This window comes from Myotis brandtii, unplaced genomic scaffold (genome assembly GCF_000412655.1).
Source record: "Myotis brandtii unplaced genomic scaffold, ASM41265v1 scaffold26, whole genome shotgun sequence".
Classification (NCBI taxonomy): domain Eukaryota; kingdom Metazoa; phylum Chordata; class Mammalia; order Chiroptera; family Vespertilionidae; genus Myotis; species Myotis brandtii.
Genome location: NW_005359880.1, coordinates 519,062 through 532,856, shown reverse-complemented (window position 1 = coordinate 532,856; position 13,795 = coordinate 519,062). Strand labels below are relative to the sequence as shown.

Here is a 13,795-nt window from a genome sequence, read left to right as displayed (position 1 = left end):
TTTCTCTCTCTCTCTCCCTCTCCCTTCCTCTCTGAAATCAATAAAGAAATATGTATTTAAAAAATTTTTTTCTTCTTATTAATTGCCTTTTAATGTGCATGAATCCATGCACTGGGATACTAGTGTGTGTGTATGTATATATATATATATATATCATTTCTAATAAAAAACAGTATGTGGTCTTCATAGGAAAATTATAAGACAGACATGCAAATAAAACATAGAAAGCACCAATTATCACTCTTGACACCTTTCAGACCACTTTCAAACCAATGCTGTATCTTAGTATGTTTATGTGAGTACCAGTATGCACAGGACTATGGCACTAGCAAGCAAGAGCATAGCTAAGTCAATTTGATGGTACTCACAGGAATTCCCGTCGCAATAAAATCTGTGGAATATGTACTTTTCTATTCTCTCTCAGTCCCTTTTGACCTATCTACCTCCTAATGACTATCCTCCTCCATCTAATGATCTGGGAGTAGATCCTTCTCTCTCATCTGACAACACGTGGAAGGAAGATTTATAGACTTAGGTTTGTTTGTAAACTATTCTCTGCTAACCTCTTTGTGAAAAAAAAGATGATTTTTCTACTTTCTTTTAGCTACAAGCGGTATATTCCAGAAACATTGAATAAGTCCATCAGACAGAGGAACCTTCTTACCAGGATGCGGATAAATAATGTCTTCAAGGATTTCCTAAAGGAATTTAACAACAAGACCATTTGTGACAGCAGCGTGTCCACGCATGACCTGAAGGTGAAATACCTGGCGACCTTGGAAACTTTGACAAAACATTACGGTGCTGAAATATTTGAGACTTCCATGTTACTGATTTCATCGGAAAATGAGATGAATTGGCTTAATCCGAATGACAATGGAAATGTTCTCTACTATGAAGTGATGGTGACTGGAAATCTTGGAATCCAATGGAGGCAGAAACCAAATGTAAGTGGTGATAGGTGGCTGACCAAAACAGAGCATCCAGATGTAAATCCCATTGGAGTTATCTGTTTGCATGCCCATCACCCTGTCAGCTGAGTTTGTTTAGGCAGGAGACCCATGTCATTCATCCTTTTTTTTTCTTTTTAAGAATTTTTAATTGATTTTTAAAGAGAGAGGAAAGGGGGAGAGAATGAGAAACATTGATGTGAGAGTGATATATCGATTGGCTGCCTTCTGCACGGCCCTTACCGGGTATGGAGCCACAACCCCAGCCTGTGATCTGACCAGGAATCAAACTGGCGACCTCTTAAGTGCAGATGCCCAACCAACTGAGTCACACCGGCCAGGGCTATCATTCATCTTTTATTGCATCCATGTAGCAGTAGGTCTAAATAAACATTTATTGGCTATTATAGGGAAATAGAGAAATATAATAACATATAATATGTAGTATTATAATAACAGCAGATATTTCCTGGGTGTTTACCATGTACCAAGAGTACTTTTCAAAGCATTTTACATGTATTAACTCATTTATTCCTTATAAAAACAAAAACCTTGGAAGGGAATACTGCCATTATCTCTGTTTTATAGATGAACACACAGAGACACAGAGAAGTTAAGAAACTTGTCCAAGGTCATAACTAATAAGTGATTATGCTAAAAATTGAACTTGGGCCTCTGACTCCATGAAATAGGATAATTGATTTTTTAATTTGAAGCTTCTTTCTGAAGTATTTGTTAAATGAGGCAATAGAGCAGAGTGGTTTCAAAGCACGGGTTTTAAACCTAAATGGAACTGGTTCAAATCCTAGCTTCACTATTTGTAGTTACATGGCCAAGGGTTACTTCACCTATATCAGCTACATGCTTACCATTAAAGTATATGTACCTGGTAGGGTTGTTGTGAGAACTAAATGTCATTTAGCACAGAGCCTGGCATATAATAAATGCTCAGTTAATTATAGTTGCTACCATCATTATTATAATTAATATTAAAGGTGGGATTTATTTTCTCTAGTTTTATTGTCTTGCTTAATTAACAATCCTAACACCGAGTGCTTTCTGTGTAGTAGGTACTGTGTTAACAGGAACTTATCTAATTCTCAAAGAACCTTGTGAAGATGTAAGATCTCTGCTTTATGGTTAGGGAAATGGAGGCACAAAGAGATGAACTAACTAGTGAAGTAACTGGCAAAGGCAGGATCTTAACCCAGATCTCTAGCCTTCAAGACTCATGCTGCACAAAATATTTAAACTTGTGCAGACGTGTATTACCCCCTAGATTATTCAGACATTTATACCTTCTTTTGAAAATTTTCACTTGAATATTGTAAAGCTGAGACAGTGATAGATTTGAGAGCGAGAACACGCGTGTTCTGTCCATAGTTGGAAAAAGCATGTTCTCTGCATTTGTTGAACATACGATTGCAGGACTACGGGGACCCGATTGTAGATGTGTGTCTAGTGCGCAGTTATTTGCCTTTCTGAGTTTACTTGTACATCATAGATTATGTAAGGAGTTAAGTCATTGTGCTCATTAAGGTCTCCTCTAGATGTAAAAGTCCAATATTCCCTGATAGGACCCAAAACTGCAATCTTAAGCCCACGGTGCCCTCTCCCAATTCCTCTGAAATCCAGGCATGCTGGCTTCTTCTCCCTGGACCTAGGCTCTGCACTGGTTTCCCAGAAGCAGTGACCTTCTTCCAATAGAAAATGAGAAAGCCCACTCAACTCTGTCACTTTTATGCACACTGTCAGGTGGTTCCTGTTGAAAAGGAAAAAAATAAATTGAAACGGAAAAAACTGGAAAATAAACACAAGAAGGACGAGGAGAAAAACAAAATCCGAGAAGAGTGGAACAATTTTTCGTACTTCCCTGAAATCACTCACATTGTAATAAAGGAGTCTGTGGTCAGCATTAACAAGCAGGACAACAAAAAGATGGTAAGTTTGCACCTGAAGCTATTCAGTCTGGGTCTGGTGGCGAGAGGGCGGCTTTGTTGAGGACAGTTATGCAGCACATGCTTTTCAGAGTTCTTGTCCCAAAGGGAAAACCTGATGACTGTCTTATTTAATCCAAAAAGTCCCTAATGCTGACACTGATATAATGTCAGTTGTTATACCTGTACATTCCAGTGCCTTTGTTTGGTCTTGTAAATGCATATCTGTTTCAGCATTCACTTCCCTCTCAAAGATATTTCAGCAGCAGTATTTATTTTACATAATTAGTGGATTGGAAGAGAAAGATGTGTGAAAGTCAGGGCTTCTCCCACCCTCACCCCAGGGCTCCTGCTCGGCCTCTGCAGAGTTAGAGGGCTGGTGGGAAGCCCCACTTTGCACTTTAGCAGATGTCGGGCTGGTGGCTGTGGTCTCCATGGCCATCCTCATCATAGTGGCAGGCACACCCAAGTGACTGTCGGACAGAGGAAGCGGTGCTCAGTCTCACTTCCTCTCTCCTGGTATCACTTGAGGACATGCTCTAGACAGGCAGGCCAGTTTGGCAGAGGAAGTGGGAACCCTACCAAAATATACATGTTTGTGTCAGGGATGTCACCGCTGACAACATGTGGAGAGAACATGCTGGGGAGGCAGGGTGCGCTCACAAATGAAGGTAGTCAACACCAGAGAAATACCATGTTTTGCCTAAAATTTGGCAAATACTCAGTGCTGGGAAAGAATCTGGCGATATGGTTTAGGACAGATGGTCACCCTTTTACATGTAGAGCAACTTTATTTTTATTTATTTTAATCCTCACCTGAGGATATATTTTTATTGATTTTCTTTTTTTTTTTTGCGAGAAAAAGAAACATCGATGTGAGAGAAAAACATCAATCAGTTGCCTCCCATATGATCCATGACCAGGGATAGAACCCTCAACCTAGGTATATACCTTGACCAGGAATCTAACCCAAAACGTTTTGGTGTATGGGATGACTTTCCAACTGACTGAGCCACCCAGCCAGGGGTATAACTTGTCTTTTTTATACACCTTTTGGAAAGCAGTTGGCTACATGTATTGAAACTCTTGAAAATATTGATGCTCTGACTGGTGTGCTCAATGGTTAGAGCTTTGCCCACATACCGAAGGGACGTGGGTTTGATTCCTGATCAAGGGCATGTATCTGGGCGGCAGGTTTGATCCCGGCTCTGGTCATGGTGTGTGTGGGAGGCAGCCAATCATTGTGTCTCTCACTTGGATCTCTCTCTCTCTCTCTTCCCCCTGCCTCCCTCTCCCTCTCTTTCCTCCCATCCTCCCTCCCTTCCACTTGTTCTAAAAATCAGTGGAAAAAATATCCTCAGGGGAGGATTAACCAAAAAAAGAAAATATTTATATGCCCCTTTATTCAGGTGCCTAGGGATCTGTCTGCAGAAACAGTGAGATGCAGGCATTGATTTGTGAGTGAGAATGTTTATCCCAAGAGCATTTACAGCAACAAAATACTGAAAATAATCTAAATATATAATCAAAAGAATGAGAAAATAAATCATAATTCACCTAAGTAGTAGGATATTATATAAATTGCTGGATTTTTTAATACTTTGGAAAAATAACTTTCTAAATGGAAAAGAGCAGAATATAAAGCAATCAATAGAATGGTACCAGTTTTTTTCAAAAAACGTTGAAAAGGTATGTATATACCTATACGTGATCTTAGAAAAATAATCTAATATTAACACTGATTATAGTGGGATTCTGAGTGACTTTAATTTTCTTATTCCCACCCTTTTTAAAACAATAAACATTAATTTCATCAGGAAGCCATAGTAAAAAATGAAGTACAGTAGAAGTGCCCAGATAGATGTTAGTGGGCAGATGGAAAACGCAAGGAGAAAATAAAAATAAGTGTTATTTATCCAGCACATTATAGCTATTAGTCTGTGTTGTATGCTGTGTCTCCATTGTCTTGTGTAGTCCTCACAAGAACCTTAGATGCAGGAATTTTGGCCCCATCTCCAGTGGGAGTCTGAGACTTGTGGAGAGGTGTGGAAATGTGTGCAGGACACAGGGTGAGAGAGTGGCAGCTCCGCCTGGGCTGCTTGGTTTCCAAGGCATTCTCTTGCCCAGAGACTACTGTGAGGAGCGGGGAGGTTGGCACATCGGTGGTCTGGCTCTTCAGTGCGGCCAGACCCTGCCGAAGCATGGCAGAGGAGCAGCAGCCAGCTGGTACAGTTTTCGTGAGCCTGCCCTGTCCTGTCCTGGCTGACAGTCAAGCCTGGCACCCAGTGGTACACCTGTCATTTAAGTTAGAGCTCACTCTGACCACCTGGGCCGGAGACTGGGCCACGCTAGTGCTGTGTAGGGAGCAGGAGGAATTGCGGAAGAAAGAAATACTTGATCTTCGCATTACTTTATTTTCTCGTACAAACACTAGCTCTTACTACATGCCAGACACCTCCTATTCTAAACACTTTACAAATGTCAACTCTTTCAATTTTCATATTGACCCTATAAAGTGGGTGGGTATGTTATTATCCCCTACAGAGGAGAAAACTGAGGCACAAAAAGGTTAAGTAGTTTACCATGGTCACACAGCGACTAGACTAAACCATTTGAAATTGCCAATATTTGACAGTCTTTGACCTATAAAAATGATTGCATGTGCTTAGACATAATAGCAAGTGGAAATACTGCGATTTGAATCCAGATGAGCTTGCTCCAAAACCTGCGGGGAACACTGTGCAGTGCTTTCTCTTCTTTATTTCACTCCTCCGTCCCTTCACAACCAAGGGGTTTCCAAGCTGTTCTTTCAGAAAAACATGATGCTAGCATGTTATAAAGTCATATCTTGATTCGTCTCTTCTCTCTGCATATCCTAGACGTCTCCCATTTCCATTCAGACTTCCCCTCTTAGGGAATGTAAGTGCTTCCGTGGTCTCTCTCATATGACTGGATGGAAGGTTACCCAAACCAGACCATCCTGAGTTTGCTCCTTGGGGATCTGCAGGTGGATGCCAGGTTACACCTGAAAGGAAGCACATTTAGCACAGTCTCCTTCCTGAGTTGCCATCCCTATGGTGGCCCTGCATTCTCTTGGCCTCCCTGGCTCACAACCCAGAGCACCCTTCCCTGGCATTACAGCTCACTGTGACTAGGACCCCTTCCCTCCATTCTGTTTTGTTGCTTTTATCCACCACCTTCCCCTTCACTGGTCTGTTTTTCTCTGTCACCAGCCTCTCCTTTTTTCAGTTCTGTGGAAAGTGATCTGGCATGAGGTCAACCATCTATGCTCTGCTTCCTTTTCTGTAAAACAGGTGTAATGCCTACTGAGTCAGTCATTGCTTAGTGCTAAGACAAGCACTTACACGCACTGTGCTCTCCCGTCTCCATTCTTATGCCTCTGCACCTTGATTCTGGCTTGCTTTCCACCTGTAACCAGGCGGCAGGTCTGCTTCACAGGTCTGCTTTCCACAGCTTCCCTGATTCTGGCTTGCTTTCCACCTGTAACCAGGCGGCAGCTTCTTCACAGGTCTGCTTTCCACAGCTTCCCTCCCTCCCTTCCTCACACACACACACACACACACACACACACACACACACTGTACCTCATCTGATAGTTTTTAGATAATAGCTGAGAAAGTGGCAAATGGTCAAAATCCTATATAAATGTCCTATTCTAGTGTGCCACCTGGGGTCATGCATTCTCCATTATGTTTTAAATATCTTCTCCCTGTGTACCTCCCTATAGAGTTAGCTGCTTAAGATGGTAGGCAGATGATATAACATGGGCATTTCTTCTCTCTCTCCACAGGAACTGAAGCTCTCTTCCCACGAGGAGGCCTTGTCCTTTGTGTCCCTGGTAGACGGCTACTTTCGGCTCACAGCAGACGCCCATCATTACCTCTGCACCGATGTGGCTCCTCCATTGATTGTCCACAACATACAGAATGGCTGTCACGGCCCAATCTGGTTGGTTTTCTCACCTTTACAGTTGCCTCTGGTGTGAAAAGAACCCACATTTTAGTGATGGGGAATGTGGCCTCCTCAGACACAGGTGTCATCAGCTGCTTAGGTTGGGGCCAGTTGAGCATATTGTTTAGTGCTGACCTGGTGCTCCTTGTCCATCTCTATTGTCCATTGGTCAGGCCTTCCTGTCCTCTCTCATCTTGGTCCTTGCAGCAGCTCCTCACCTCTATCCCTCATTGAGGTCTCCCTCACTTCTTCCCAGCTGACCAAGAAGTCTACACTTCCTAATCCCTTGCAGTGCCAAACAGTGTGGATTATTTAAGAAAGTAGGAACAGGTCTCAACATCAGACAGAGTAGTAAGTAATGGAATCCCGAGTCAGCTTGTTGTAAAGTGTCCGATAAATGACAGGGCGACCACGCCTTAGAGCTGGGAGGGGCCTTGCTGGACTCCCGTCCCTCCTGCATCTCAGAACTAGTAGCCTGTGTCCAGATAGCTCTGTGATGGGGCACTTAGTACTACATAAGCAGTCAGTAGATTCCAGCTCTAACAAATACAGACACGCATACCTTTCTGGTCTGGAATTGAATTTGCCTCTGTCACTAACTTCTGCCTGTTCATTGGAGTTCTGCCATTGGAAGCAACAGGGATTCAGTTTACTTCCTCTCACACATGACTGCCCTTCAGGCAGAGGAAATCAGCTGCTGTGTTTCTTCTCAGTCTCTTTTTCCAGATAAATATATTTGGGGAAGTGTCTCTTTAGCTGCCTTCCGTGTGACATGGCTCCCACCTTCTTCCCTGTCCTAGTTACCGGTGGACAGGTAGTTTGTTAGTGGGTGAACCCTGGCCTGGAGAGGCTCACAGGGAAATAGACACACAATGGATTGCAAGGGGCTGAGCATTATAGTGAAGCACGTCCTTCAAATATCCCAACCAGTTAGACTCAGGGCCCTGGCACTTGCTTTTCCCTTGGCCTGGAATGCCCTTCCTCCAGAATCTATATCGCACCACTTCCTTCAGGTGTTCCTCAAATACAGCTTATCGGTGGAGTCTTCCTGATCACTCTTCCTTGTTCTATGAGATAACAATCCCTCTTCCCCCTCTGCACCCTGCACTTCCTGTCTCCTTCACTCTGCTTTATTTTTCTTCAGAGGCATTTCCTCTTAACATACCATGTTTATTTCCGTGTCCATTCATTTCCTGTCGCCCACTTCACCATTCCAAATATGAGCTCCACAAAGGCAGGGCACTGTCTACTCTGCTCATTGCTTTTTCTCAGTCCCCATAGCAGGGCCTGGCACATCGTGGGCCTTTAGTAAGTGCTTATTGACTGAATGAATGTTAGATATCCTGGGGGGTAGGGGACCTGAAACTCATTGCCTAAAAGGCCTTCTCAGAGTAGGCAGCATTCCAATCAGATTAAAATCTGAAGAATTAATAATGGTTTGCCAGGTCTTAAAGAGGAGAGAGGGCTTCTCATGTGAGGGATCAGGTGTGAAGGTGTCAGACCAGGGAGCAGTTGGTCTCTGCCTTTCTCACACATGCTGACCGTATCAGCCCTCTTTTATCAGTACTTAGCAAGTACCATGTACTAGGTATAGTAACCTCATATATGTATTTATTTAGCAATTACTCACTGCCCTCTGAGTGCCAGGGCTGATCAGTCCTGGGAGTACAAAGGAGTTCAAGACAGGCATGTTCCCCCTAACATTTTTTTAATCTTCACTGATTTCTTTATTCAATTATTCACTCATTTATTGAGCAGCTACTATGAGCCCAGGGGTGCTTTAGTCATTGAGGTACAGCAATGAACAGAATAACCCTGAAATTGCACCTTCCTGAGCTCCTATTCTAGTGTGCCACCTGGGGACGGTGGGGAGGGACCCTCTACCACTGCATCAGGGGCAGCTCCCATCACCAGCTTGGGGTGCTCTTCAGGCTAGCGCTGGAGACAGCATGTATGGGGCAATGGGGAAGAACAGGCTCAGGGCCTTGGGCAGCATGCCGAGTCCTCTCTGGACCTTGGAGACTCATGATCTGTGTCAGGGCTCCTCAGCCTCTCTGCTTGACTCACCTGTCAACCTCAGTGGACTTGAGGACAGGTAACGTGATGAAGCTGTAAGACTTGAGGCAGTGCAGGGAAGGGTTCAGAGTGCTCCTGTTTGGTGAGCTCTTTCTCCCTTTGTCTCCCCGCCTCCAGCACAGAGTATGCCATCAATAAACTGCGGCAAGAAGGAAGCGAGGAGGGCATGTATGTGCTGCGATGGAGCTGCACGGACTTTGACAACATCCTCATGACCGTCACCTGCTTTGAAAAGCCTGAGGTCAGTTGAGACACTGGCTTGGGTCAAGCCTTATGGCCACAGGGGACACAACCTGGTCCGGGAGCTGCTGTGGAGAGGACTGCTCTTGGGGGTGGTGGTGGGGGTAGGAAAGTTTGGGTCTCTGAGAAAACCCCTGGCAGTTCTCCAAAAGGAGACTGCTCCCCAGCAGCCAGGCCCCATGACCTTCCCTCTTCTCTCTTCCCTCAAGGGACCCACGGCAGGGTCCACTGTGGCTCTGGAAAGTGGAACATGACCAGAAAACCAGTTCACACCAACACTCGCCAAGTTTAGAGTGGTTTATTTTATACGCAGTGCCCAGGTCAGCACAGGCCCAGAGCTGTGTGCGTTTGTGGCATTCACTGGTACAGTCAGTGCCAAGAAGGGCACCTGGGCGCTTGGCCTGACACCGTTCCTGCAGATGGTAGCTGCAGACATTTGAACAGACAGGCTCCTAGCCCATGTTTTGACAAGTGGAGATTTGTTGACTTGAAAACGCAGAATTGTTGCCTTGATCCCACTAGACCACAGATGTCTTTGTTATTCATTTAATTGTTTTAAAAGACAATGCATTTTACAGAATTAGTTCAAGTAAATACACGAGTGTTGATTGGGTTTAATATGAACTAGGAGAACTGGGGTGGGGCCTGTGAGATGGAAGCAGCACGCCAGCATATTGAAGACCTCAGACACAGAGAGGAAAAGTACCGAGGACCCTGGGGACTGGACGCGGGCGTGGGAGGAGGAACTGGCAGCAGGTACCCAGTGCTGCCAGGTGTCCTGGCCTTGCCTCTGGGGGCCACTGCCTGCCGGGGGAGTTTCTGTTCAGCAGGGCCTCACGCTGAGTCAGGCGCAGTGGCTGAGAACTTGTCCGCCTTGTCCTGGCAGGAGGCCTGTCTTCTGTAGTCATTAGTCTTTGGAGGAAGTTTAATATTTTAACCTGGCTGGATGCATGAGATAGCACAACCTCCTTCTAAGTAGCATCAACCTGTACCAAGAATGTCAGTGATTCAGTGACATGGCACACGTCGTGCCACCTTGCCTCGGGGAAACGGATTGCAGATATGAGTACTGTTTGTTTGAGCTCACTGGACACTGTGCTGAGCACCTTACCCAGGCGTTCTCGTGTAAGCCTCACCGACACCTAGCCCTGTGAGGGGGTGGTGGTAATCCCATCATCGAGGCTGAGGCATCGAGATTTTAAGTATTTTGTCCTAATTCACAGCATAAGTAGAATTTCCTGTCTTTCATTCTTAACCACTGAAATAGTTTCCTTTGAACCAAAAATGCCCCTGAAGGAAGACTTGTGCTTCTACTTCCTCCGTGACACGTGGAACCCTGAAACTGGACCAGACAGCTGACTGCCTCCTCCCAGGGTGGTTCTCCTCAGATAGACATGTAGCCTGGAAGGCCTCAGTTTGAGGGAGTTCCTGGATAAATTTGATATAGCAGTTACTATCTCATGCATAATAATATTGGTTAACCTTCATGAAGTGCTTACTAAGTTTTCTATATGCGCCACGTCATATCATCGTAGCAGCCGTTCTGAAAGTTCAAGAGGTTGGCGTTCCCATGCATGTCATCCTGCAGGTGCGGAAGAAGGGCCAGGGCCGCTGTCGCGGGATCGCTGCTGTTACACTGCCCCCCGAGTGTCAGCTCTCCTATCAGTGCCTTCTCCTCGACCCCCTTTTATCACTTACACATGTATTGTTTTGCTTCCTTGTTTATAAAACTAATTTTAAATTTTAAATAATTTGAGATACAGAAGTGTGACAGAGGTAACACTGAGCTCCTGTACACCCTTCACCAGCTTCCTCCTTCCTTCCCCATGGTACATATGCCCAACTCTTAAAGCATCGTTTCTGCTCCTTTTCCTGAATGGCAGATGCTGGGTGGCCAGAAACAGTTCAAGAACTTTCAGATCGAGGTGCAGAAGGGTCGCTACAGTCTGCACGGCTCGGACCGCGGCTTCCCCAGCCTGGGGGAGCTCATGAGCCACCTCAAGAAGCAGATCCTGCGCACGGACAACATCAGCTTCGTGTTGAAGCGCTGCTGCCAGCCCAAGCCCCGAGGTCGGTCCCCGCGCCCCTGCCCAGCCCTTCACTGACGCTCTCAGACCCAGACCCACCAGAAGGCTGCTCTTTGAAGAGGGCCCCTCCCCACAGTTTCTAAATGTTTTCCTTTGCATTTTCTTACATGTCTGTCCCCAACTCAAATCCCGTTCCTCAAGTGGAGCATTTTCTATAGAAAAAACACACACTTTTCTCCACATCCCCAAGCTGCAGAAAGAGGCCTCTTAGGATTCACAAGCAGAAACTTCTTTCTTCATTAAGATAAAATGTCTTGAGATGCCCTTGTCAGTGGTTTATCTTAGAAATGACCTCAACACATCTTCTGTGAGCCAAGAATTGTTAGATGCAAAGACTCAGAAATGTCTCACACCTGGTCCCTCCTCTCCAAGGGTTTCCTGTCTAATACAGAATATGTTGGCAGGGAAATGAGGCCACTGCAGGATAGAGCTTGTGTTTTAATTAACACACACATGTATCAGTCCCTGGGCTTATAAAGAAGTGATGGTCAAAGCCCTTGAGTTACAGGAAATGGAAGGCTGCATGGAGGAAGTGGATCTTGAGCCGAGTGGTGGCCGACGAGCAGGAGCTTGCCAGTTGGGGAAGGGCCTTTCCAGCAGAGCATGTGCAGGGCAGAGCGGCAGGCAAAGCCGGCTGCAAAGGGGAGCTGGAGGCCACTGCGCTTGGTGGAGTTAGAAGAAGGGAAGGGAGATGGGAGGGAGACACTTAGGATTATGGGTGGCCTCGAGTGCCACACAAGGAGCTGGAACTTTATCCTACAGGGAGTGGGAGCCATGGGAAGATCAAGGAGTAAAATGGACAGGAGGGGTGAGGAACTTGGCTGCTCTTTTGTAGGCTCTGGGAACCTGTCACGATTCACTGCAGGTGGAGTCATTACCTTTTCTAATGTGAGAACTGAACGGACACTGAGGGGTCCCAAGTCAAGTGCCCCATTGTATGTATGAGAAAACAGACTTGGAGAAGTGTTGAAAGTCAAGGTCAAGGAGGGGTTTGAATGGCAGGTTCACCTGGATGCCAGATCCCTTGACTATTGTTTTTTTTTGTTGTTGTTCCCCCACCATGTGTCAGATTTTTCCCTTTATAGGGGACATACCTCAAAGAAAGGGGAGCGCAGTTGTTTCTGAGGCCACAGTAAGAGTGATCGAGGTGCTTGGAGGTGTCTGCCTGAGACATCCCCTGTTCTTGTAAGGAAGGGCAGCGAAGCGACCAGGACGGAGGGCCTGGGTTCTTGGTGTGAATCACTTCTTGGTTTCCCAGCAAGGGACTGTCACTGAATTTGGTGGAAGAGGAAAGACTTGTTTTCTGATTGATCAGACAGGGTTCCTGCCAGCCTCACGGAATAATGGAGCCTTTGTTTTTGTGCTCAAAGCAAAGGTAAAAACTCACCTGCCACTTGGCCGTGAGACCTCAGAGGGAGTTAAAAACTTAAAGCCCAACCACCCTCTTTACTCACATAATCTCTCCTTCCAGATATTAGAAGCAGTTTTTATTTCCCAGGAGTTAGTGGTCTCTGGGTGAGGTTGAGGACATGGAGAAGAGCAGCCCCAGGAAGAGACAGGTGGTGGCAGGGGGGAGGCTGGGACATGGCTCTTTGCAGGCACCAGCTGGGGAAGTCTCTGCTGTAGACGCCACCCCTACTAGCCCAGACATGGGAGCAGCAGCTGTGGAGGGAGAAGCACAGGAATGGAACAGAACCCGTGTGTCCTGGCTTTCTGTTGAGGCTCCAGGAACACTGCGTTGAATATGTTTAGTGTCAGTCTGTCTGTCCCACTTGGTGTGAACTCGTAAGCCAGGATCTGGGTCTCACTGACCACTCTGTGACTCCTGGGAAGCTCAACACCCAGCATAGGATCGTCATTCACTAATGCCTGTCAGGTGATCATTACAGCCCAGCCGGTGTGGCTCAGTGATCGAGCATCGACCCACGCACCGAGAGGTCACCGGTTCGATTCCCGGTCCGGGGGCGTGCAGAAGGCAGCTGATTGATAGATGGATGTTTCTATCTCTCCTCTTTCTTCCCCTCTCTCTAAAATAAAAACATTTTTTTTAAAAAAGCGATAATTACAGCAGTAGCTACCATATTGGTGGGTACTTACTAGTCCCAAGCAGTATAAATGCATATTTGCATTTCTTCCATCTACATCATAGTTCTTTGTAGCTTTTATAAAGATGAGGAAATTGAGGCTCAGAGATGTTCAGTGACTTGCTGAAGGCCACACAGCTAGTAGTATCAGTAATACTTACAACAATAGTAGCAGTGATGATGGTTACAGCTTCCATCATGTGAGCAATGCTTGCAGTTTGCCAGGCAGTGTTTGAGGGTCTTTCATGTTTTAAGTCATTTAATTTTCAGAACAACTCAGAATATGTTGTTATCCTGATCATACTTGTCCAAGATCACTTAGGTAGAGGAAGAGTGGGGGTTTGGAGTCCAACTTCTAACTCCAACTTCAGTGATCTTTCCCCTTGTTGCACTGTCTTTGCAAAGGTACAGCCATCAGCCCAAGACTCTGGGGCAAGGGACAATTCTCC

The 13,795-nt window shown here is 45.7% G+C and overlaps 1 protein-coding gene across 1 annotated transcript in view; it reads left to right on the top strand.

Moving 5' to 3' along the window:
* The window catches only part of JAK1 (Janus kinase 1), a 52,527-nt gene that overhangs the window by 19,381 nt on the left and 19,351 nt on the right, over window positions 1-13,795 (top strand). Inside the window, exons 6-10 of the mRNA XM_005868024.2 lie at window positions 605-947; window positions 2,706-2,891; window positions 6,699-6,856; window positions 9,053-9,176; window positions 11,059-11,245. Coding sequence (XP_005868086.1) covers window positions 605-947; window positions 2,706-2,891; window positions 6,699-6,856; window positions 9,053-9,176; window positions 11,059-11,245 — 998 coding nt within the window. The remainder of the gene's footprint in view (window positions 1-604; window positions 948-2,705; window positions 2,892-6,698; window positions 6,857-9,052; window positions 9,177-11,058; window positions 11,246-13,795) is intronic.